Here is a 20,745-nt window from a genome sequence, read left to right as displayed (position 1 = left end):
TTTTTAAGTAAAAAATTTATATATTATATATTATACAATTAAAGCTATTATATAAAAAATTTTCACTATATTTTAGCTTAATATATATATAATTCCTTATATTTAAAATTTCATGCTTATAGCTGTAGTAGTTATGAAAATGAGGGGAGTAGTTGTGTGTGGTGGGGTGTGCGTCAGGTGGGGCCGAGCGTCAGCTGATAAAATACGGTACCGCTCGCTTCGCTATCTGTTGCCGGTGCATCTCCAACTTCGTTCCATCATCACCTTCTCTTTAAAATGTGCTTCACCACTCAGTCCAAGAAGCCACATAGCTAGCGCACTCCGTACTGCTTGCAATGTTTCAGAAGAGACTAATGTTGGCTGGAGTCAGCATTCTGATCCCAAGCTGCAAATCGGTGTTCAATTGGATACCCTTGTCATTTGAGTCCTCCGGATTAATTGGCCGGCTTAGGCGCCAGGCCGCCGTCTCCGTGGCTATGCACAACATCACCTCCGTCTCCACCCCGCGATACTTGTCTTCAACTCCACTTTTCGCGTTTTCTACTTCGTGGCGCTCAATTGCGCAATGTCCGCGACCATGGCCGACGACAAGCGGGTGTTTGGCCTCATGAACGCAGTGGCCACCAACATTGACCGGCTTCGGCAGTCCATCAGCGCACTGCGTCAGCTCCACGACCGTTGGAAGGACGGGAATGGCACCTTCATCAATCTCATTGCGCAACTCACAGCTCTCAAATCGAATCTTGGGGAGATGCAGGACTGGATGAATTTTGCTATCAACGACATGCACTCGCAGTTGCTCATGGACCTCAACGTGTTGATGACCTCGTGTGGAATGCTCGTGCGTAATCTGGACGCGCTGACCGTGCAATTGCGACTGCCGGATTATGACAACGCGGATTGGGCCATCAAGTTAAAATTTGCTATAGCAGGTAGATCGATGAATCGATTAAGGAAAGTTGCGAAGCGACAGACGGACGCTGTGAATCTGCTTCTTGCGGCCTGCAAGTGGTAAGCAGCGCAGATCACGGGCATTGCCTGCATAACCTAACTGTCTACAGCCATACCACTGCACAACGCAAAATCCTGCTACATAAAAGTAGGCAGATTAGGAAAGAGGATGCTTCATCGCTCAGTGCCCTGGTGCAAAGATCCAAATGGAACAGCAGGTGCATTGACACGCTGACACGCATCTCTCGGATCATCCAATGGCTCCGAGTCCTCTTTTACTTACGGCTCTTCAAAGGTGAAGAGGATCAGATGCCTACTCAGCAAGACTACCTAGATGCAGCCGCCGCAATGCGTTCGGAAGCAATTGATCGCCGATTAGAAGAAGACGCTACCACCCTTCGCCGGGAAACGAAGCTAGTTCTCATCGGCATGGCTAATAGCGGGAAAGAGCTCATTATGCGACAAATGAAAGTCCTTTACGCAGAAGGCTACCCCAGGGACGAGCGAATAGAGTACCGGTTTGCAGTGCGCTCCACTGTTCGAGTCCTTATGCATGCCATAATCGATCTTCTGAAAGACACAGGCGTCAATCTGTCTGAAGACCTCAACCAGGACTTTGCTGTTCTGCTTCAAGAAGTAGAAACTATAAATGTTGGCTCAATCACCCCAGCAGCCGTCCACGCACTCGAAAACATATGGCAGAGCGATACATTCTCTACTATCTATGTCAAGAACTTTGAAATCGATTTCCCGCAATACGCATCCTACTTTGCACACGAGATTGAGAGGATATCCGACCGCGACTATGTACCCTCTGAAGCAGACATTATCCGATTGAACCAATCTATAGGTGGTATTAAAGAACTACGATTTTCATGGGACGAAATTGACGTGCACCTCTTCAATATTAACGGCTACATTCCGGACCAGTTTAGAAGGCGATGGCTGCACCAACTCGAAGGAGCCACCGCTCTAGTCTACACTGTTGACGTGAGCACCTACGACCGCGCATTCTTCGGGCAACCCAACGAAAGCGCCCTTCTTGATGACTTCGCGACCTTCGAAGCTTGGGTCAACTCTCCCAAATTTGCCGGATCCTCAATAATCCTCCTCCTCAACAACTTCACCCGCTTCAGAGAGAAACTCCAGCACTCACCACTTTCAACTTTCTTCCCGGAGTATCAGCCAGGAACCGATCCCGTGACCACAGCTCGACGATACATCCTCCGCCGTTTCAAGGATGTTAATAGAAGTAAGCTGAGCATATACTCTTTCTGGGTCGATCTCGATATGGGCGATAACCAGCATCTATATGCAGCGCTGAAGAAGACTATCACACATATCCAACAGCGGAAAGCGAGGAGTGAGGTATGGGAGACAAGTACGGTTGGTAAAACAAGCACGGCTGGTATTGCGAGCCCGGCGAGGAGTGGGACTGTTACTACCTTAGCAAGCTCCTCGAGGGGATGAGTTAGCTTTATTTGTTTCAAATCTTTCTTTTATACTGCATTATACCACTCTTTTTCTTGGGAATTGGATTTCGTTGGACTGTTGGCGTATGAATGACGAACGAATGAGTATTGCTTGGGTCTAGTGGATGAGTCCTGCTGCAGCAAATTTTGTCTGGATCTAAAGTCTCCCTTTTAGTAAGGGTTGGTTTCGGTACGGTGGGTTGGGCTACTCAAAAGAGTTTTTGGAGTCGAAATATAGAGCCTTTTCCTAGATCTTCAACCTATCTTCCCTCTAGTACTTCGAGCAAATCTATTAGATCGTCTTCTTAAACCCCCATGGCCCTTCTGATGTCTATCATCATAGTCTCTCGTATCTAGGTAAATATAGTACCACTAGCTTATAGAGGACGTGGACCCCCTGAGTTAACACTGCCCACTTTAAGAAAGACGGTATATTGCTTCTTTAAGCAGAAAGGTCTTACACACTACAGCTGTAAGAAGTGCTTAAAGCTAAATGCAGACACAATTGCTCTAAGGCTTAGGTTGGGGCTAACTAGGCATCCGCAATTGAACATATATAACCTAAAGATTATGTAACGCAAGCGAGATGACTGAAAAGAACTATAGGGTGTTGCATCTTAGTGACCCTAAATTAAAGGCTCTTTTTAAAAGTCTGCGGTGAGTAAGACTTTATGGAGTACCTGAAATTGCATTTTGCGTAGTGGGGAGCGACTTAGATAGGAGGAGATGCTTCAAAGGTGGGAGTATAGGAGTCCTTTGACAAGTGAGGATGTGATGACTAAGTAGAGACGGAGGCGCCTCAGAGCCAATGGATCAGGAAAGAAAGTCAGTGGGGGTTACCAGGCATGGAAATAGTCGTAAGGCTTGTTTGTTCTCTAATGCTTGGGCAATTGAAATAGCAGATAAATAAAGATCCATACAGCCTAGGCGGATGTAGACTCACAGAAGAACGCTTGCAAACATGGTCGAAACTGCGGGACTATGGGGCTTGAGTGGCCTGGTGTAAATCATTTAGGGAATTCCTAAGCTAAACAAATAAATATACCTTTTTTGCAATACGGTATAAGCTTAGAAAGTCTAGAGGAAGGCGGAAACTTAAGAGTGTAGTGTTTTTTTTTATCTCTTAATTGCAGTTGTGGAACACTGTTCCGTGCAGGCAAACTTGGTAGCAACTATCCTTCCGCATTAAACCTGCATTGGACTTAACTAATATAGCTAAGCGCTGTCTAGGAGTAAATTAATGCTTCCTCTTAAAATCCCACTGATTTCCTAGTTAAAAGAGCGTTGCATGGTTAAATGGTAGGGTTTCAGAGTAGGTGGGTAATGTTACGCGATGCGATTTTGGCGGGGGCTCACGGTTCAGGTTAACAGGCCTTTGTCCCAGTCCTGTACATCTTCAAATAATCAAGGACAATTAATGATATAAGTACGTGCCCCATGACACAATCTTCGACAAACATATTGCCTGGGTGAATTACTCATGGTCATGCTGTAGACCCACTATTTTCATTACGCTTTCTCGTTGTTTCCCTCGTTCCTCTCCTAAAACTTAACATCATTTTCTCCCCTAGTGCCTTCGGATCGGTGCAACGCAAACAGTGCTTGTGGCATGGACCGTCTCCGTCGACGTGTACGTAATACCAGCACTCTCCGTCACAGTCACAATGCTGCCCGACACAGCCGGCAGGGTCGTTGTCGTGATCTCAAAAACAGTTGTCGTCTTCACACCCGAGGTAGGGGTCACAGTCACAGCCTGGGTAACACCATCGGTGACAGTCTTGTGCGGGATGGGGGGATAAGTGTAGTCCGGTCCTACGCCAAGAATGGCACGCTTTGCAGGCTTCTGAGCGGACCGTTTTGCAGGAGTGGTGCAGGTTCCAAAGGCCTGAAAGTATTAGCAGTGGAAGGATGGGTAATTGAGGTGATTAGCCTACCGATTGACAGCCAGTGGAGCAGTACAAAGCCGTGTTACCGCAATATCCATACTCCGAGCAGCAGTCGCCAAAGACGCTTCCAAGACAAGTCTGTCCTCCAGTCCCGCCACATGATCCATCAAGAGAGACCTTTTGCGTCGAAGTAGGCTGAGGCGCAGTTCCAGTAACTGTTGCGAGAGTGCTGGGAGAGGAGTTACATGTGCCGAAAAGGCCCTGGCAGCCGGCACCACAATGATCCGGAGATGATCCGCACCATCCATAAGGAGAGCAGCAGTCTCCGAATCCGCTGCCCGTGCAGACACCGTTCGCGCCACCGCATTGACCATCGGTCGAGACCTTGACGGTGGAGGTTGGGAGCGCGCTGCTGGAGACTGGTGACGGTTGGATGCAGTCTCCGAAGCCGGCTTGGCAGCCTTCGGCCGCTTGGCAGTATATATCTGTGGCTCCACAATATCCATAGGCTGAGCAGCAGTTACCGAAGGTTGAGCCGAGACAAGTCTGTCCTGATGCAGCGCCACATTCGCCATTGGGAGAGATTACAAGGCTAGGCGTTGGTGTGCTGCTGACAAAAGAGGAGGTGGACGTTGGCGTTGCATCAGTTGAGCTTGCAGGAGTGGAAGACGGAATATCACTGGAGCTTGCGGGGGTGGAAGATGGAATATCACTGGAGCTAGCGGGAGTAGAAGATGGAATATCGCTCGAGCTTGCAGGGATGGAAGATGAACTGTCGCTTGAGCTTGCTGGGGTAGAAGATGGAACATCGGCCGAGCTTGAAGACGAAATTTGTGTATCTGAAGAAGTCGGGATGTTGCTTGGGGAGCAAGACTGGACAATATCGGTAACAGTTGTAGTAGCGACGCCGGAGTTCCAAGCGGTCACAGTCACAGTCTGATCGGCGCCAGGGGTGGGAGTTTCGGTGACAGTTGAGGAGTACGAGGTGACCCTAATTCATTGTTAGTCTACCATGGGACCAGAACTCTGGTCCACCAAGGAAGCTTACGTGGTGGTTGATGACGGGATGGCGGCAGCACTAGCTGTTTGGATCACAGTCGCGGTGATGTGGTCGGTAACAAATGTCGGCGAGGCCACAATGAATACCCTCGAGGTAATATCTGGAACGCCATTGACATTGGGCTGGGAGAACCGAAGAGTATAGGTTCCGGGCGCAAATTTGTTGTCGGTTACGCTAGGGCAGTTGATGCCGGAATAGGTAGTGGAGGCACCAGATGCAGAGATGATCGATGGGGGAGCAAGCAGGTCACAGGTTGTTGTCTTTCCGATAAAGTTACTGGTCGTAACGATGATTGGGGTGATGGCATAGGTCGACGTCCTCCCACCCCCCACAGAACGAGTAGGGAACGAGCAGGTGGCCCCGTTGTCTGAAGGCGATCAGCTTATAACAAACATTTATTCTTCAAATATACTAACTAGTGGAAGTGAAACTACCGACCAACCCAAAGTAATTGGAGTTAGTAGCATCGAAAGCAAACGTTGGTGTTGCAGCGGTTCCAGTAATGGAAGTCACCAGGTCCGGAGACCCAAATCGGCAGGCGGCCATTATTGTAGTAGAATTAGTATTAAAGATAGTTTTATTTGCGTATTAGGATGATAACGAATGGATGAGACAAAGCTTGCCTCGGCTTAACGAAAGACTGCAGAGAGTAAACTGCAAGAGCGATGAGAAAAGGAAAAGAGTAACTTAACACAAGGACATGGCAGTATTATATTCCTCGCTCTCAATGCCCATGATCGCTTCGGAAATGCCTGTCTACACATCTTTCAAGCCTCAACAAGCCTCGACGCGCTTCTCAGGAGAATATTTATTCTTTTGTTTAGCGACGGGGCTCTTCGTCTTGGCGGGTATGAGGAAACCTTAATTCGGCGTCTTGGAGAGACTCGAAAAGGTTGTCAAAGTGTCATGCATGCGAGGGCCGGGCGTCGTCATTCGCGGAAACATTCATCATGGCGGCCAGGCGGAGCGAGGGCGTTTCCTTAAATCAGCTTGCGGGAAAGAGGAGCGAAGGCGTCCCTCGTTAAAACAGCTCATGAGCGCTTCCCAGCGAGTGCACGCCCAAAAATGATGTTAGGCGAGGGTACTAGTCCCCAGAAATCTCCTGACATGGTTTAATTTCCGGAAAATCCAGGTAGCCACGAGGGAATACGAAGGGAGCTGAAGTGGGAAAAGAATATTGACAAGGATCAAATGCCCAAAACAGATTCAATATCGAGTCACGATTATGGAAAGCGTCCCTTGGAAGCTTGGAGTGTTTCTGTAAGAGAAAGGGTTTTCTTCTTGCGGGACGAGGGCGCTTGGATTGTGTTTCCTACCAATGCGGCGCAACAGACAGCGGGAACGGGACGAGACATTTCTTCCTCGGGAGAAAATGCCAATAGATCATTGACATCGCAATTGCGCAGATAGTTGTCCATGATCAAAGGATTGGATCGAGGGGCAATGTTCTAGCCAACTCCGGATCCGTAGCTCTAGTTCCTGTGATGTGAGGTCATGCAAGCGACCCGACGGATTGGATCAGGGGCAGATCGATTCCGAGGTTAGCTTGGGCACGTGATCTCAATAGTTGATGCTCTCCTGAGGTCTTGCAGCTCACATACCTTTCCCGGTGTGAAAAGGACCTCTCCGGCGCCCTCCGAACCGTTTCAATCGCCCAAGTGCCTGAGCGAAGCCATTTCCGTCGCCCACTTCCAGATGGCAATTCTGACATTCCATTATTCGGGTCGCATGAGATTCGAGTTCTCGTTGTTTTGGCATCGAACATAAATGCCGGGGTATCTGAGATCAATCTCAAATGACAAGTTAGTGTTTCCTCTTCCTTGGATACTTTGTGGATCCAACCAGTGTATCCACAGATTACAACATTCCAGGGTTGCATAGTCGTAGAGCATTGCAGGCCAGAAACTAGGCAGCGAGCGACTCAGCTTTGAAGAAAGCGCATCTTTACTAACGGATGGAAGTTCTGGATCGTGGTATCATATCAACACCTCGAGTTCAGGAATCGGAGTCTCTTTTGCACTCTGTCTGGGACGATAAGTAATGCAGGACTCCAAGCGGGCCCGAATTTGTGCATGCAGCGCATCCCTTGAAACATGAACACAAATCTAGAAACTAGTTTGATGGATAGTCTCATATTGAGTCCTCCGATTTGTATCTTAGCATATAGGAAAGGATTTGGACAGCAAATTTGATTGGTATGCTCTAGTATCCTATGGTAATATTATCACTGATGAATTCTTCCAAGGCCAATTCGTCGCCTTAGTCCTCCCCGCACCCTTTCGAATCGATCATATGGGATAGAGCTATTGGTAATGAAACTCTTGCCCGACCAGTTTTTCACTCAGCAGCCACAACTTTTCAGCGATCTCTGGATCCGTTGCGTGAGCCTCAGTGGTAGGATCGATGTTAGCTTTTGCAAGGCAGCTGCCACTTTGCCCTGGGAGGGAGTTAGTACGGGCTCCTATGGCATTCGGTTTCCATTGCCTTACCAGCTATATTTTTATCAAAAGCTGCGACAATATAAGATGATGCTCCCTCCCCTACTGTGGACCGGGATATTCGCCGAGGGAGTTCCATCCGTATCCCACCATCCTACACCACATCAGTTAAGTCAATCGCTTAGGGGTGGCATAGTGGGATGCACCCATTTCTATCTTCTTCTCCATGGGTATACCGAGGTTGAGGCCCGTGGTGTTAATGGCTTCAAGAAATGTTAGAATTTATAAGGACAGGCATGTCTCACTTACCACCAGGATCGACAGCAAAACTTCGTAGTCCTTTCTTTCCAAGCTTATGCGTCAGTGACACGGAGAAGAGGATGTTGGAGGATTTCGATTGTCCATAGGCTATGAAGGGTTCGTAGGTTTTTCCGTTCTACAGTTCAGGCAAATGTTAGCGAGGAGATCATTGCTACAGTATACTCTCGGACTCACACTGAAGTTTACATCCTCGAGATGAACGCCGCTCACTCGGTGTCCGGCGCTTGAGATGTTGACGACGCAACCAGCGGGAGACTGGAGAAGAGATGGTATGAGAAGGTTGGTGAAGAGGAAATGCCCAAGATGGTTGACCCCAAACTGCATCTCATTCCCCTGCTTAGTCGTCTTGAACTCCGGCAACACTACGGAATGATCAACCCTCGACTCACCAGCCTATTTCTAACCTTTCAAACGCTCAACCCGGGGACGACTTACTCATGATGCCCGCATTGTTGATGAGAACGTCTACCGCTGGCGCAGTCTCGAGAATCTCCTCTGCCGCTTTCCTGACTGATTTAAAATCAGAGAGATCGAATTCGACGGCTCTGACGTTTTTCGAAGCGCTCGAGCCTCCGATTGCGACGATTGTATCATCAATCGCCTTCTTGCTGCGGCTTGCTAAGATTAGGAGCTTTGGGTTGTGTTTGAATATGACACGGGCGGCCTCAGCTCCAAGGCCTACCATTGTGTTAGCTGCGCCCAACATCTAAGTATATGTCCAACAGCATGTTGGCGCACACTACGGATACCGAGGCACGGCGGATGGATCTCTGAAACTCATTGCTGGAACTGAGTCAAGCCCTAATACGAAGTAACTTTTTGTAAAAACCTGCAGCCTCTACCTTCAGCGAAAACCCTTGCCTTTTCTAGTCATCTATGCTAAAATGCAATGCCATAGGCTTGCACATGTGACAGACTATGCTTGGATTACCTGAAGGTCAGGAGCCTGCAACATCTTGACTTCTTCTCTGAGCCCAGAAATAGGTGCGAATAGATCATCTCATCTCTATTTGGTATTGTTCCACAGTACGCGACAGCATGCAGCCGAGCATCTGGACACACATACCTGAAGGGGACACGCCAGTGATGATGACTACAGATTCCAGGGTTAATCACAAGAGTCCCACATTGAGTGAAGAGGTAAGATTCTTACTTGTTTTACTAGTGATCTCGTCTGCCAACACTGCCGCTACACTCTCCGCAGTCGAATCCGGGGGGAACTTCCCTGACTGCTCGACCTGACGCTTGAGCACTGACTGCATGACCTCCTTATCGGAGGAAAACACGGTCCCTCGGTGAAACATGAAGGCGGTCGGAATTTGTGACAAATAGTCTCAACGCTGCAGATTAATTTCAGCTAGCATATGCGTTCAGGTCGTAGATATTCGATGACTGATCTGAAAATCCATTGCCACACTGACCATTATCTTGTTATATGCTCTTGTCTTTAGCTATGATTCTCGGAGTTTCGAGAACCACGGTGGAGTTAACATTGTCGACACAAGGGATGGTAAGGGAAAATGGAGATACTGTAAGTCCTTTGCTAAACGAACAACATCCGGATGAAGATATTCGAGCAACAACTTCCATTCGCGAAGCTTTGAATCACTTTGTGACGGGACAGAATCGGCGGTAAAACAGGTGAGGGGTGTGTAAGCTTTTTGCGTCAGATCATTGGGCAGCGTTTCAAGCAAGCATGGAAATTAAGCATCTTCGTTCAACCCGGCATGTCGACAGGCGTGTCGAACAGTACCCTAAAATGGCTTAGTCGTGCCGTAAGTTGCCTAAGCTCTCGTCAACCCTGTCCTTCACCACCCACAAGGCTCCACGATCTCCTCCTTCCGCCACAGCGGCAAAACGGCATCATGCGCGTCGCAGAGCGGACGGCCGGCCGCCCCTTGCGAACATCGCTCCCAACCTGCCTCCCATCACGTGAGTGCGGTTTCGGACGAATGTTCGGCCAGCATCCCCAACCCTGATGATTCATCTCTGAAGCCATCACTTGGGGGGATTAGCGTGCCTATTCCGGTATATGTTAATACGATCACTTCGACCCTCCGGTCACAGCCTGACATTGCCTTTGAGAGGAGAAAAGACTACGAATGAAACACTTGCATCTCGACACCGCACGCCCCTGATCCAGAACCGTTCCGCTGCAGAATTAAGGTTAAGGTTAAGTGCGTTTGGGATCGAGCATTACCTTTGTTTGTTGTCTCCTAGGTTGCTATTCTTGTCTTCATTATTCAGCTTCCAAGAAAAGGGCTTCGCAAGGCAGCTGCTCTTATTCTAGGTAAGTAATTATCTCCGAGGTTCGATGGTTGAAGAGGTATAAACCTGAATAGAGAACCTTGCCAAGGTCGTATTTCACTAATCAAGTTCTTCAAAGCGCTCACCTGCCATTGCTTCCACTTCACACCGTCACTTCACTTCAAGAGTCTCATCGTCCGCTGGCGTCATGACATCGACCACTACTCAACAACAACCCTCTTCGTCACGACCTGGAAGGAAACCAAAGCGGGACGTGGAAATTGATCCGTCAACGGGCCAGAAACCAAGGAAGGTCAATAGTGAGATTCGAAAGCAGCAGAACCGAATAGCTTCTAGGAATTATCGTGAGTTCGCATTCTCGTCAGCTCGCATCCTCTACATTACAGGAAAGTAATTGAAGAGTCTTTGTAGGAGAAAAGCGCAAAAGGAAGCTGCAATACTTGCAGCAACTTATTCGAGATCAAGGTTCGACAGATCAACTAACTCCAAAGGCTCAGAAATCGAGCCACGAAGCGCGCACGCGATCTATCTCATCCGAATATCACGTCCCGGGACCGATACTGGATCGAGTATTCTCTTCAAATATCGAGTTCAACTCGTTATCGTCAACCAGCGAAAATGTAATAGATCCAGTGCTGGCAACCACGACAACATTCGATGACCACCTCCTCACGACTGCAGCTACGACACCTCCATTTGCCAACATCGAGCCGGCCTGGAACCCTCCAATCTATGAACACCCGGCGCAGGTGAATCTCGCATCATGGAATGTACCCCAGTGGATACCTAGCGTAGACTTTGCACCTCAATTACATGGCGGACATGAAGACTTTCAATTCACTCCGCCGCACACACAACAAGCCTTTGAACAACTACCAACCCCGCCTCAACAGCCTCATGAACCGGTTCCAAATGCGGATCTCTTCATTCTGGGTTCATATGGACATTGTAGAAGGACGACAGGACAATCACAAGGCATCTCAAGCGTCAGTCAGGCCCTCTCGTTCCTCGCATCTGCACCCGCAACCCAACGGTTCAGGTCGCCTTGAAACCTGCAGTGCCACCTCACACTCTATCTATATACTCGCTAACCCACCAACAGTGCATAACAGGTCAAAGACTGTCCTTCAATCACTCCAAGCATTCTGTATTCATCTGACACCCATGACGCGACGACCTTCCTATCAACCCACGCCGTGTTTTTGATTCCGCCGAAGACAGATTAGGCGACCTGTACGAGCCCGGACTTGATTGGTACATCCACTTGGATGTTGGGGGCCGTGAAAGGCCTTTGATCTTCAACCTCCTGAAACGCAAACGCAGAACGCAGAACACATGCAGAACTCCGCCACTCTGGATTGCGTCAACCATCTACCACCACATGTTGTTCCTCAGCCAGCCCGGCCGGCCGGTGAACACACGAAAAATTGCCGCACCGACGCTAGCGGTCGTGTGATTTGGATGCATGAGGAATCAAATGGCGCGCCGCGCACCGACCTGCACCAAACCCACCAAGGAATGCATGGCCTGCCTTATCTAATCAACGAATCAAGACCCAACGGAACAACGTTCCGCGCGATGCCGAAGCACCCCCGACCCTTTCACTCTGAATGATCCCGCTTCCGAAGGCTCGGATTTACTTCGCTCTGCGAGTCGGGAAAGTTCCTAGATTGGTTGTTGTTGTGCGAGACTACTATAGCTTCGTTGTTCCGGGGGTTCCGAGCCTCACGATAGAAGGGGTGAAGGAACTTGAGATAACCACACCGCCGTCCGGAAGATCTGGTATTCATCTCGTTGATGTTATTACCTATGCGTCGTCCTCGGCCGAGCCTCGTACGAATCAGGTGGGCGTTTACCACACTGCCGCCACCAACACGATACGAACGAGTCGAGGAGTCTGCCTTGGACTTCATCGGCGAGCCGAATACTCGATCTCGTCGTCTTCGACGCTTCGGAGATATCATCATGTTGAAGAAGGCTCGTGTGGTACTTGCGAATGACGACGAGAATACAGCTTGCAACAACACCACGGCTCTACCCTGTCCGAACGCTCTCCAAGCATTTTGACTACCAATACTCAGCAGGTCCCCCAACTTCTCTCATACGAACACACCTCTATACTCTATGAGTATTCTCCATAGCGTCTTAGCCGTCAACACTTCCTGTCCTCCAATCTCTCCTAATTGCAACAAACTTAGTCTCTCAACCGGCGTTTGAAAAGCGAACCACGGCAATTCCCGCTCACGAAGATAGCCATGTATGATGTTATTGAGATGATTGTATATAGATGACTTTAAACTCATGTATACTTGTACTTTGTGCTCGGAAATAAGGAAGATGCACTGGTGTCTTGAAGATCTCATGGGACTTTTATTCGTTATGAGATGGATGCCAGTAAGAAATCAAAGATCTTATGGTCAGTCATCCGATCCCATACCAAAGCAGCGAGGAAAGACACGTTGAGCTTGGAAACTGGAGAAACGCTTCAGCGCGAGAAACCCACAGCCATTGCCTTGGGTATATCGCCCAGTAACCTTATGACGGAAATCTCATCTAAATTCTGATTCAAGTCCCTCTCCCACCAAACCTCCAACCCTCAAAGTACAAATTTTTCGCCAAGATAACCATTGTTAGCACAATTCCATTATATCAACTATTCGCCATCGCACACAGTCACATCCTCTAACTTCTCCTCTTGCTATCTCACCAACTCCCTGCCTCCTTGTACCTTGCTTGTCGACTCCACCTTACCCTCACTCGCTCTCTTCCCTTCCCCTCGCCTTATCCCCGCCTCCGCCTCACTTCCCCAACGCTTCTGAAGCAGCTGGAGCGCTAGCCCCACTCTCCGATGAGGGCTTCATGTGGGAAGAGGGGTACATGCGTACGTCCGTAAGTGCGTCATATCCATGCGTGTGTATATCTAGGATGTATGGACGAGGCGCATAATGCCCGATCGGATCCGATGTCTCGAAGTCTGGAAGCCTGGTATTTAGTCAGCGGTGTGCAATGTTTTGCAGAGCATGGGTCGGAAGGGTTCCGCCTTGCTTTTATTGGGGAAGGATGAGGAAGGAGGGTTCGGGAAAAGGGGAGTGGCGCAAGGCTTGGGTGCTAATGCATGAATACCCCACGTGTTCGTAGGGAAGAGTAGGAGACTCATCCGGTAAGAGCCCATTTGGTCTTAGCTCTTTACAAATATGCTGCCACCAGGATGTGAATATCGGAATCAAATGCTTTAAATATGTGGCCAGCATGTTGTCCAACTATGAACCAAGTTTCATTCACTGTGTCGTGACGTTGAAGCACTTCCTCCACCAAAGCCTTCTCCGTTTCGGACTATTCTTGTCACTCTGACCCATCATGCAGGACTTCAATATTCTCGAGAGACAGCCGCCAGTGAAGCCTGTGGAGTAGTACAATAAACTTTGTCAATGCTAGTATTCGCCTTTGCTCCGGCATGCATCAAAGTCCCCTTAGACTTTCATATTCGGCTAATCCTTACATTTACTACTTTTATAACTATACTGTAGAAACGAACGTAGTAAGAAAACCAGTTTAGAACTCTTGGAGCGTTCAGCCAAGCCTTAGCTCTCATATCATACATGACCTAAAAATTGGCTAATAGAGTTTGAGAACAGTCTAGCTAACAATCACTTGAACTTCAACATTGCCCGTAAGTCTCTGTTGTGGTACGCTCGGGGTAAAGTTTATAGCAAGGCTAGTAATGATAATACAAGTGTATTTAAAGCGCTTAGCTGAAGACTTGCTCATCAAGTGTAAAAAAATGGTATTATAAGTACTGTAGGACGAAGGTGCTTAAAAGATTCTTTGCGAAAGGGGCAGGGCACTCCCTAGTCTCGGAAACCTCAATTCTATACTAATTGCTAGCCTCAAGGGAATAGACGGGCAAAACAGGTACCTAGCTCGGATTTTGTGCAGACGAAATCCAGGTGTCAGAGCAGCTTTAAAATAGCATTTTTGGGGGGTACCTTAATAAGAAAGATTGTTTTTTATCTCCTAGGCTTAATACTGTCTACTAGCTTTCCCTTCTACCAGCTGTGAAAGGCGTTGCATATAAATTTAGGGTATTTCTTGGCATGCAGGTTCTCGCTTCCTAAAGACAGAAGTTAGAGAAGAGGCGACAGGGATAGGTATTGATGTTGAAACGGGTAGACGAGAAGCAGAAGAATGTGTGGCCGCTGGAGGTCTTTGTCGGTGCCGTGAAAGCTCTCCACCAAACCTTCGTTGACCAGAAACTACGCGTAGGGGGATGGATATTAGAATGTGAGGAAACTTAGCCAGGATTGACAGGGTTGATACTTTTAGGTTAATGAGAATGTTTTCATGCAAGAAGGTTTCACAATTCATGTTTGAGCGAGCTGTAGGATCCATGAATGTCTTGGTAATCCTGTTCAAAAGTCTAGCGTTAAACATACAAATCTAAGATTTACAAATAGAAAATGGGGACAAGATGGTGCCAGGGCGGTCGTGGTAACTGATGCCTGCGTAGAAAGGCGCTCTATGATGAGACGAAGACTTAAGGAAATATCGACACTAGGTGTCGGGAAAGAACGAAGTATTACCACCAACCACATCAACAGTCCATCCATCCATCCTATACCTTCTCCGCCTTATCTCCTCCAGCAGCTACAGGCTCATGCTCATGCTCATGCTCGTCCCCAGGCTCAACCTCACTCGCCCTCTTACTCTTCTCGCCCTCATCTCGAGTCCCCAACTCCTCAACCTCACTTCCCGCCCTCTCATCCTGATGTCCGGCCTCCCGTTCCTCCCGCTCCTCCACGGTCTCACTCGTCTTTACCTCTTCCTCCTTCTCCTTCTTAACCTTCGGCACCCGAATCAACCAATATAGCACCAGTGCGCCACAAATATTAAAAACAATATACACCCACATCAACCCAAAATTCCTCCACGCATCCGCGTAATTTGCGCTGACGCTCTTCAAAAACACATTCGTATCACCCATGGGACAATACGAACAATTTGCTGTCGCCTGTTCGTTTTCCACATACCCGCCAAACGTTGCACGATACGGTTCCATGTACTCCCCACAGGTGCCGGACGTGGGGTCGAAATGGAGGTATTCGTTGGGCGCGCAACGTACTTCTGTATTCGCCACGCCGGTCGATAACATGCCCGAGATGAGGTATGTAAAGGGACTAACCCTATGCATGAAGATCCAGAATCCGGGGAGTTGTGTGGGGGATGCGAGGACGCCGCAGAAGACGAGGCAGAGGGAGAAGCACAGGTTAGCAATGTTGCCACCTTCTTCGGCCATTTCCACGCCTGCGATGACCATGTGCGCGAAGGTGGAGGTGAAGAGTAGGAAGGTCCAGATGAACAGCCACATTTGGGCGCCACGGAGGGTTACCGAGTCAGTGGGTTCTGCGTTGCGGTAGAGGCCGATGGGGTAGTACCAGCAGAAGTAGATAAGGACACTCATGAGGGTGTTCCAAGGGAGTTCGACAGTGATGTTGGCGATCATGAAAGCCTTCCAGGAATACGCTTTTGAAGGGCGCTCGCGCACTTCGTAAAGAGCACGCTGGGTGACGAAGTGCGGCATGATTTGTTGGACGAGTTGGCCAAAGATTGTCATAAGCATGAAAATCGAGAACATCTGGTTCTGAAGTCCCTGCATCGAGTTTGGCGTATTATACAGCGAGAAGCCGATGAAGAGTGCGGACAGGACGCATAGCGCGGTTTTTGAATAGATGTATGAGGGCGTGCGCCAGTATTGCTGGAATACTCGGATTGTGACAGCGCGTAGCTGCTCTCCGAACGGAGCGGCGAATTCGCGATAGCTTGCTTTGTCTTCTCGCTTTTGGGCTGAGACGGTGCGTTGCAGATTGACTTGTTGCGAGCGCTCGTACTTTAGGTCGGCGAGATGTTCTTGGACGGCTTCGTATTCGGGGCTGTTGCGCCAGGTTTGGAACCAGTCAATATTGGTATGGGATCCGGGAGCGGCACCAATGACTTCAAGCATCCATTCAGCTGGATTGGCGTCAGGAGGGCATGGTGGACCACCGTTGCGGACGAAGTAGTCTATGAGCGTCTTCGAGTTCTCGCCAACATCGCCGTAGTAGACGGTCTGACCGCCGGCCTTAAGGAAGAGCAGTCGGTCGAATCGCTGGAACAACATGGCTGAAGGTTGGTGGATAGTGCAGAGAATGGCTTGTCCGTTTTTCTTCAGCTTGTCGAGGAGGTCAAGAATAGCCCAAGATGTTTGAGAATCCAGTCCAGAGGTAGGCTCGTCCAAGAATAGTAGAAGAGCCGGCTTTGCAGCAAGCTCAACACCAATAGTTAGCCGTTTACGTTGTTCGACATTGAGGCCTTCTCCTGGAACACCAACGACGGCGTCGGCGTACTCAGTCATGTCTAAGAGCTTAATGACTTCCTCAACATAATCTTCTTTCTCTTTGCGAGGCACATGTGCTGGTTGACGGAGGAGCGCACTGAAGATAAGGGCCTCTCGAACAGTAGAAGTCGACAGGTGCAAATCCTGTTGTTGCACATAGCCAGTCTTCCTTTGAAACGATTCATCTCGAGGACGTCCATCAACCAGCATTTCTCCGGTGATGACACCCATAGTAGTGCGGGTAGCCAAGCAGTCCAAAAGAGTAGTCTTTCCAGCACCAGATACACCCATCAGCGCCGTCAAGGTTCCTGGTTTGACCCACCCATCGACATTGTCAAGAATCCTACGAGGCTGGCCTTTGATCTTGATGTCGTAGCATACGTCCTTCCATTGGAAAATAGCCGTCTGTCGTTCAATGATAGCGATGTCATCTGATTGGGACTTTTCCACGGCCACGCCTTGTCCACCGGCAGTCTCAAGATCATCCGCGGGCTTGGTCTTTAGTAGCTTGTGACCACGTCGGAAGACTAGAACCTCGCCCTTCGATTTCTTTGCAGTGATGAACTCGGTAGCCGCGAGGTAGACGAACATAAGGCCGAGCATGAAAACAAAGAGAATGCCGAGATTTCTCCACTTATGTCCGTGGCTATATTGAAATGCTGTCTTGAGGTAATTATCACCATCGACGTATTGGGACCCTGGAACGGACCCGACAGTCGCGCAGACATGGTTGTTCCCTCCGATATTCGGGTAGCTAGGAACGTAGTTCATGCATTTGAATTGGCGGTTATGGAACTCGTTGATCATGAGCGATTCGAATCCGTAACCGACAGGATCAATGTAACCAATCCACCTCGACCATCCAAGCATATAGTCTGTCGGAATAGTAAACCCGGTGTACATGACTAGACCTAGAATTAAAACCGCAGCGGGTGCCAATGCTTGACTCAAGGTTCGAGACAATGAGGCGATCGACCGGAAGAGCATAGACATGACCAGAGTGAGGGCAAAGGATATTAGAACGAAGAAGAAAAAGGCCCCAGGCTCTCGTCGGAGATTGGTCATGAAGTACAAAACCAGGTTGAAAGTGATAGCATTTAAAATTTTGTATGGCATATCCGTCAGCATAGAAGCAAAAGCTTCTGCAGATGGGTGATAGAGTGCGTATCGAGAGTGCTTTTCGACGATTGGACGTTGCGCATACAGTGTTAAGATTTCGAGAGCGGAACCGAAGGCGTTCATGAGAATAGCAAAGAACAAAAGAGCAGCGCGCTGGTAAAAACTGTTGGTATCGGGTTGCAAGTTGTAGAAGACGGATCCAATGATAAGTGCCATGATGGAGTTCGCAAAGAGCTGGGTAAACGTGATGCTGGGGTCACCTCTCAGCCTCTGGAACCCACGCCACAGGCAGAGCGACACTTGTTGCAAGTAGGACAAAGTGTAAGGTGACTGAACACGCTGAGCTTTGGCTTGTTGCGCGCGCCTAGATTCTTTGAACTTCTGGAACTGCTCGCCACCGATAGGATATTTCTGGTCGTATTGTTCAATTTCTTGCATGAGCTGCACTCGTTCAGGAGAGTCTTTCCATCTCTGCGCAAATTCATCTGGAGTTCGTGGTACCCGATCCTCGAATCCTTGACGAACGACGCGCTCGAGGGCACTCGTCATTGAGGTGAGGAAATCAGCGTCAGTCTGTCTATCTGGGCAATCGAACCCCATATCAACGAAGTATTGTTTGGCGTCGGTAGTTCGCCCAAAGAAGATCTGACGGCCTTCATACAAGACTAGCACCTTGTCGAAAACATCGTACGCAGCCTGAGGAGCTTGGTAGATAGCGACGCAGGCGGTGGTTCCGGTAATCTCTGTCTCCATCCGAAGCGTCTTACAGAACTCGATAGCATTAGCACTATCTAATCCACGAGTACTGTTGTCCCAACACTGAAGGGGAGCCTTGCTGAGTGCTGCTTCAGCGATACTGACACGCTTCCGCTCTCCGCCGGAAATTCCACGAATGTAGTCGTTGCCAACCCGCGTGTTGATAGTATGGGAGATGCCAAAGATTGCCATGATGACATCTCGCATGTGCTGTGAGTACTCGTACTTGGTGACTCCTCCCGGGATATGGCGGGGTGCTCGTGCACGTGCCGCGAATGATAGTGTGTCCCCAACTGTAAGCATAGGGAAGTGAACATCAACTTCAGCTGTATAGATTGCCTCTCCGCGGAAGTCGTTAGCCATATGTTTAGCACTTATGCCTATTTATAGTTAGCTTCGTCTTAACGGAATGGTACAGACAGCCGCACCTTGATAGTTGATATAAGAGCTCTTTTCCACGACGAACCCGTGAGTCTCTCCCGAAATCGTCTTCAAGAAAGTCGAGCATCCAGATCCCGGAGGCCCAAGAACAACGAGCATCTCACCACTCTCCACTAGCCCATCCAGATTCTGGAGGATGTCGATCTTGCGTTGGCCAACGCCCATCAACCTCCTCGCCAGGCCAACTACCTCCAACCACACATTTCCCACACTCTTCTGATAATCCGTGGCAGAACCAAACCCATGGACGTTCAAACTCTTAAAAGACACGCCAGCGGTTCGCAAAGGATATGCCTTGTCGTCCTCGGTATGCAGATGCAGCATCGCCTTGCACCAAGCCCTTGCATTAAACTGCTCGCCACTCGGATCTAGCGCCGACCCTTCTGGAGCATTAAACGGGTTCTGGGCCGTAGTCGAATAAACCGAATGCTCCGTGAAGCGTCTCGCCAACTGATGAACTTCATGTTCTCTTCTCGCATACTCTTGGTCGTCATCCAGATCGCTTACGGCCTCGGAGTTCTGGTTCGTGGTGCCTGTAAAAGATGCTTTTGGGTCCGAGCGTTCATTGTTTGGATGAGCGTTTCTTAACCCTTCGGTATTCGCTGCAATTGTCGACGCTTCCGAGTCTGCTGTGCCTGTGACATGGTGTTGGACTGATGGACGTCGTGGAACCTGGTCCGGTGCAGGGACACCAACGTGAGTGGCCTCACGATCATTATTGACCGTGAAGTTGCCTAGGATGCTCATCTTCCCGGCTGCTCAGCTCCTCAAACCGATCGCTCAGTCCAGACCAGAAAGAAACAAAAATGGAAAAAGGGGGTTCTCAATTAAAACTTTTACTCAAGAGTGACGACGTGCGAAGGGAAGGAGAAGATGAGCAACCTAAGCAGCAGCAGCAGCGATGAGATAAAAAAGTCGCCAACCTCAGGGACCTTTCGGCTTGGATTCCAGCAAGGCCGGCGGCGGGACCGAAGCTTGGCCTGCATTCAACGGGATGCGGATGGGCTGCTCTCCGAACACGCCAGCTCGGTTGCAACCTCTGACGGGCAAAGGATACGTACCCCAGGTGTAAAGTAGGATGTGGCCTGTGAGGACGGGACCAATCACAAAGCCAATCAGACACACCCCAGTACAACATCATCGAAAAAACTCCACCCACGCATTCTGCGCTGCGCGACACGCAAAGCTTCCAGTCCAACGGTAGTCGCTTTGCAGATTTTTGTCCGATGATGGGACTGACAAGTACGCGGTTCCCGGAGTCTCGTCATCGATAAATAACACCGCACCAGAAGCCTGGACAAATGGCCGCCTCTTCATTTGCAGTACCCAGGACGACGATATTTATACCCCTTGGCGCCAAGCATAGCTGCCTTGACCCGGATTTCCAAAAGCAGAAGTCGATAGGGGGACATTGCGATGTGAATCGAGATGCAAAAGAACAACTGTGGGAATTTGCTTTGTTGTTTCGAGCCCTGTAAAGCATATGTTTCTCGCTATTCTTGCAAACAGGATAAAAAGCTCTGCTTCAGCTTTCGAGCATGCAATTTGATGGTTGACCAATTAATGCCCCGTAATGAAACCCTTCATCGTGATTGCTCCCCTCGAAGCTTCTCTCAAGCGATCCATCATCTGCGTCATCCGGACGAAAAGAGTCGCAGAATTT

The 20,745-nt window shown here is 49.1% G+C and overlaps 5 protein-coding genes across 5 annotated transcripts; 2 read left to right on the top strand and 3 right to left on the bottom strand.

Moving 5' to 3' along the window:
* The first annotated feature begins 452 nt into the window (after positions 1–452).
* Positions 453–2,796, top strand: BDR25DRAFT_285455 (guanine nucleotide-binding protein-like protein alpha-3 subunit). Its single transcript, XM_033688186.1, has 2 exons — positions 453–1,011; positions 1,062–2,796. Exons 1-2 carry the CDS (start codon positions 566–568, stop codon positions 2,419–2,421), a joined length of 1,806 nt encoding a protein of 601 aa, XP_033548666.1. The 5' UTR covers positions 453–565; the 3' UTR covers positions 2,422–2,796.
* An 896-nt stretch (positions 2,797–3,692) lies between these two features.
* Positions 3,693–6,383, bottom strand: BDR25DRAFT_342443 (uncharacterized protein). Its single transcript, XM_033693723.1, has 4 exons — positions 5,786–6,383; positions 5,358–5,736; positions 4,358–5,300; positions 3,693–4,308 (listed from the first exon to the last, which is right to left on the bottom strand). Exons 1-4 carry the CDS (start codon positions 5,913–5,915, stop codon positions 3,991–3,993), a joined length of 1,770 nt encoding a protein of 589 aa, XP_033548665.1. The 5' UTR covers positions 5,916–6,383; the 3' UTR covers positions 3,693–3,990.
* A 1,168-nt stretch (positions 6,384–7,551) lies between these two features.
* Positions 7,552–9,681, bottom strand: BDR25DRAFT_303217 (NAD(P)-binding protein). Its single transcript, XM_033689963.1, has 9 exons — positions 9,550–9,681; positions 9,282–9,468; positions 9,195–9,221; positions 8,564–8,806; positions 8,303–8,490; positions 8,117–8,243; positions 8,014–8,070; positions 7,859–7,961; positions 7,552–7,806 (listed from the first exon to the last, which is right to left on the bottom strand). Exons 2-8 carry the CDS (start codon positions 9,430–9,432, stop codon positions 7,873–7,875), a joined length of 882 nt encoding a protein of 293 aa, XP_033548664.1. The 5' UTR covers positions 9,433–9,468; positions 9,550–9,681; the 3' UTR covers positions 7,552–7,806; positions 7,859–7,872.
* A 902-nt stretch (positions 9,682–10,583) lies between these two features.
* Positions 10,584–11,804, top strand: BDR25DRAFT_367683 (uncharacterized protein; the record flags this gene model as incomplete). The annotated part of the gene is made up of 2 exons (XM_033697016.1): positions 10,584–10,740; positions 10,808–11,804. 2 exons carry the CDS (start codon positions 10,584–10,586, stop codon positions 11,443–11,445), a joined length of 795 nt encoding a protein of 264 aa, XP_033548663.1. The 3' UTR covers positions 11,446–11,804.
* A 2,996-nt stretch (positions 11,805–14,800) lies between these two features.
* On the bottom strand, positions 14,801–20,002 carry BDR25DRAFT_260387 (ABC drug exporter AbcA). The gene is made up of 2 exons (XM_033686648.1): positions 19,070–20,002; positions 14,801–19,021 (listed from the first exon to the last, which is right to left on the bottom strand). Exons 1-2 carry the CDS (start codon positions 19,827–19,829, stop codon positions 15,009–15,011), a joined length of 4,773 nt encoding a protein of 1,590 aa, XP_033548662.1. The 5' UTR covers positions 19,830–20,002; the 3' UTR covers positions 14,801–15,008.
* Between the last annotated feature and the right edge of the window lie 743 nt (positions 20,003–20,745).

This window comes from Lindgomyces ingoldianus (assembly GCF_010093535.1).
Source record: "Lindgomyces ingoldianus strain ATCC 200398 unplaced genomic scaffold BDR25scaffold_13, whole genome shotgun sequence".
Classification (NCBI taxonomy): Eukaryota; Fungi; Ascomycota; class Dothideomycetes; order Pleosporales; family Lindgomycetaceae; genus Lindgomyces; species Lindgomyces ingoldianus.
The sequence above is the reverse complement of the archived record's forward strand: the minus strand, read 5'-3'. Positions and strand labels throughout refer to the sequence as shown.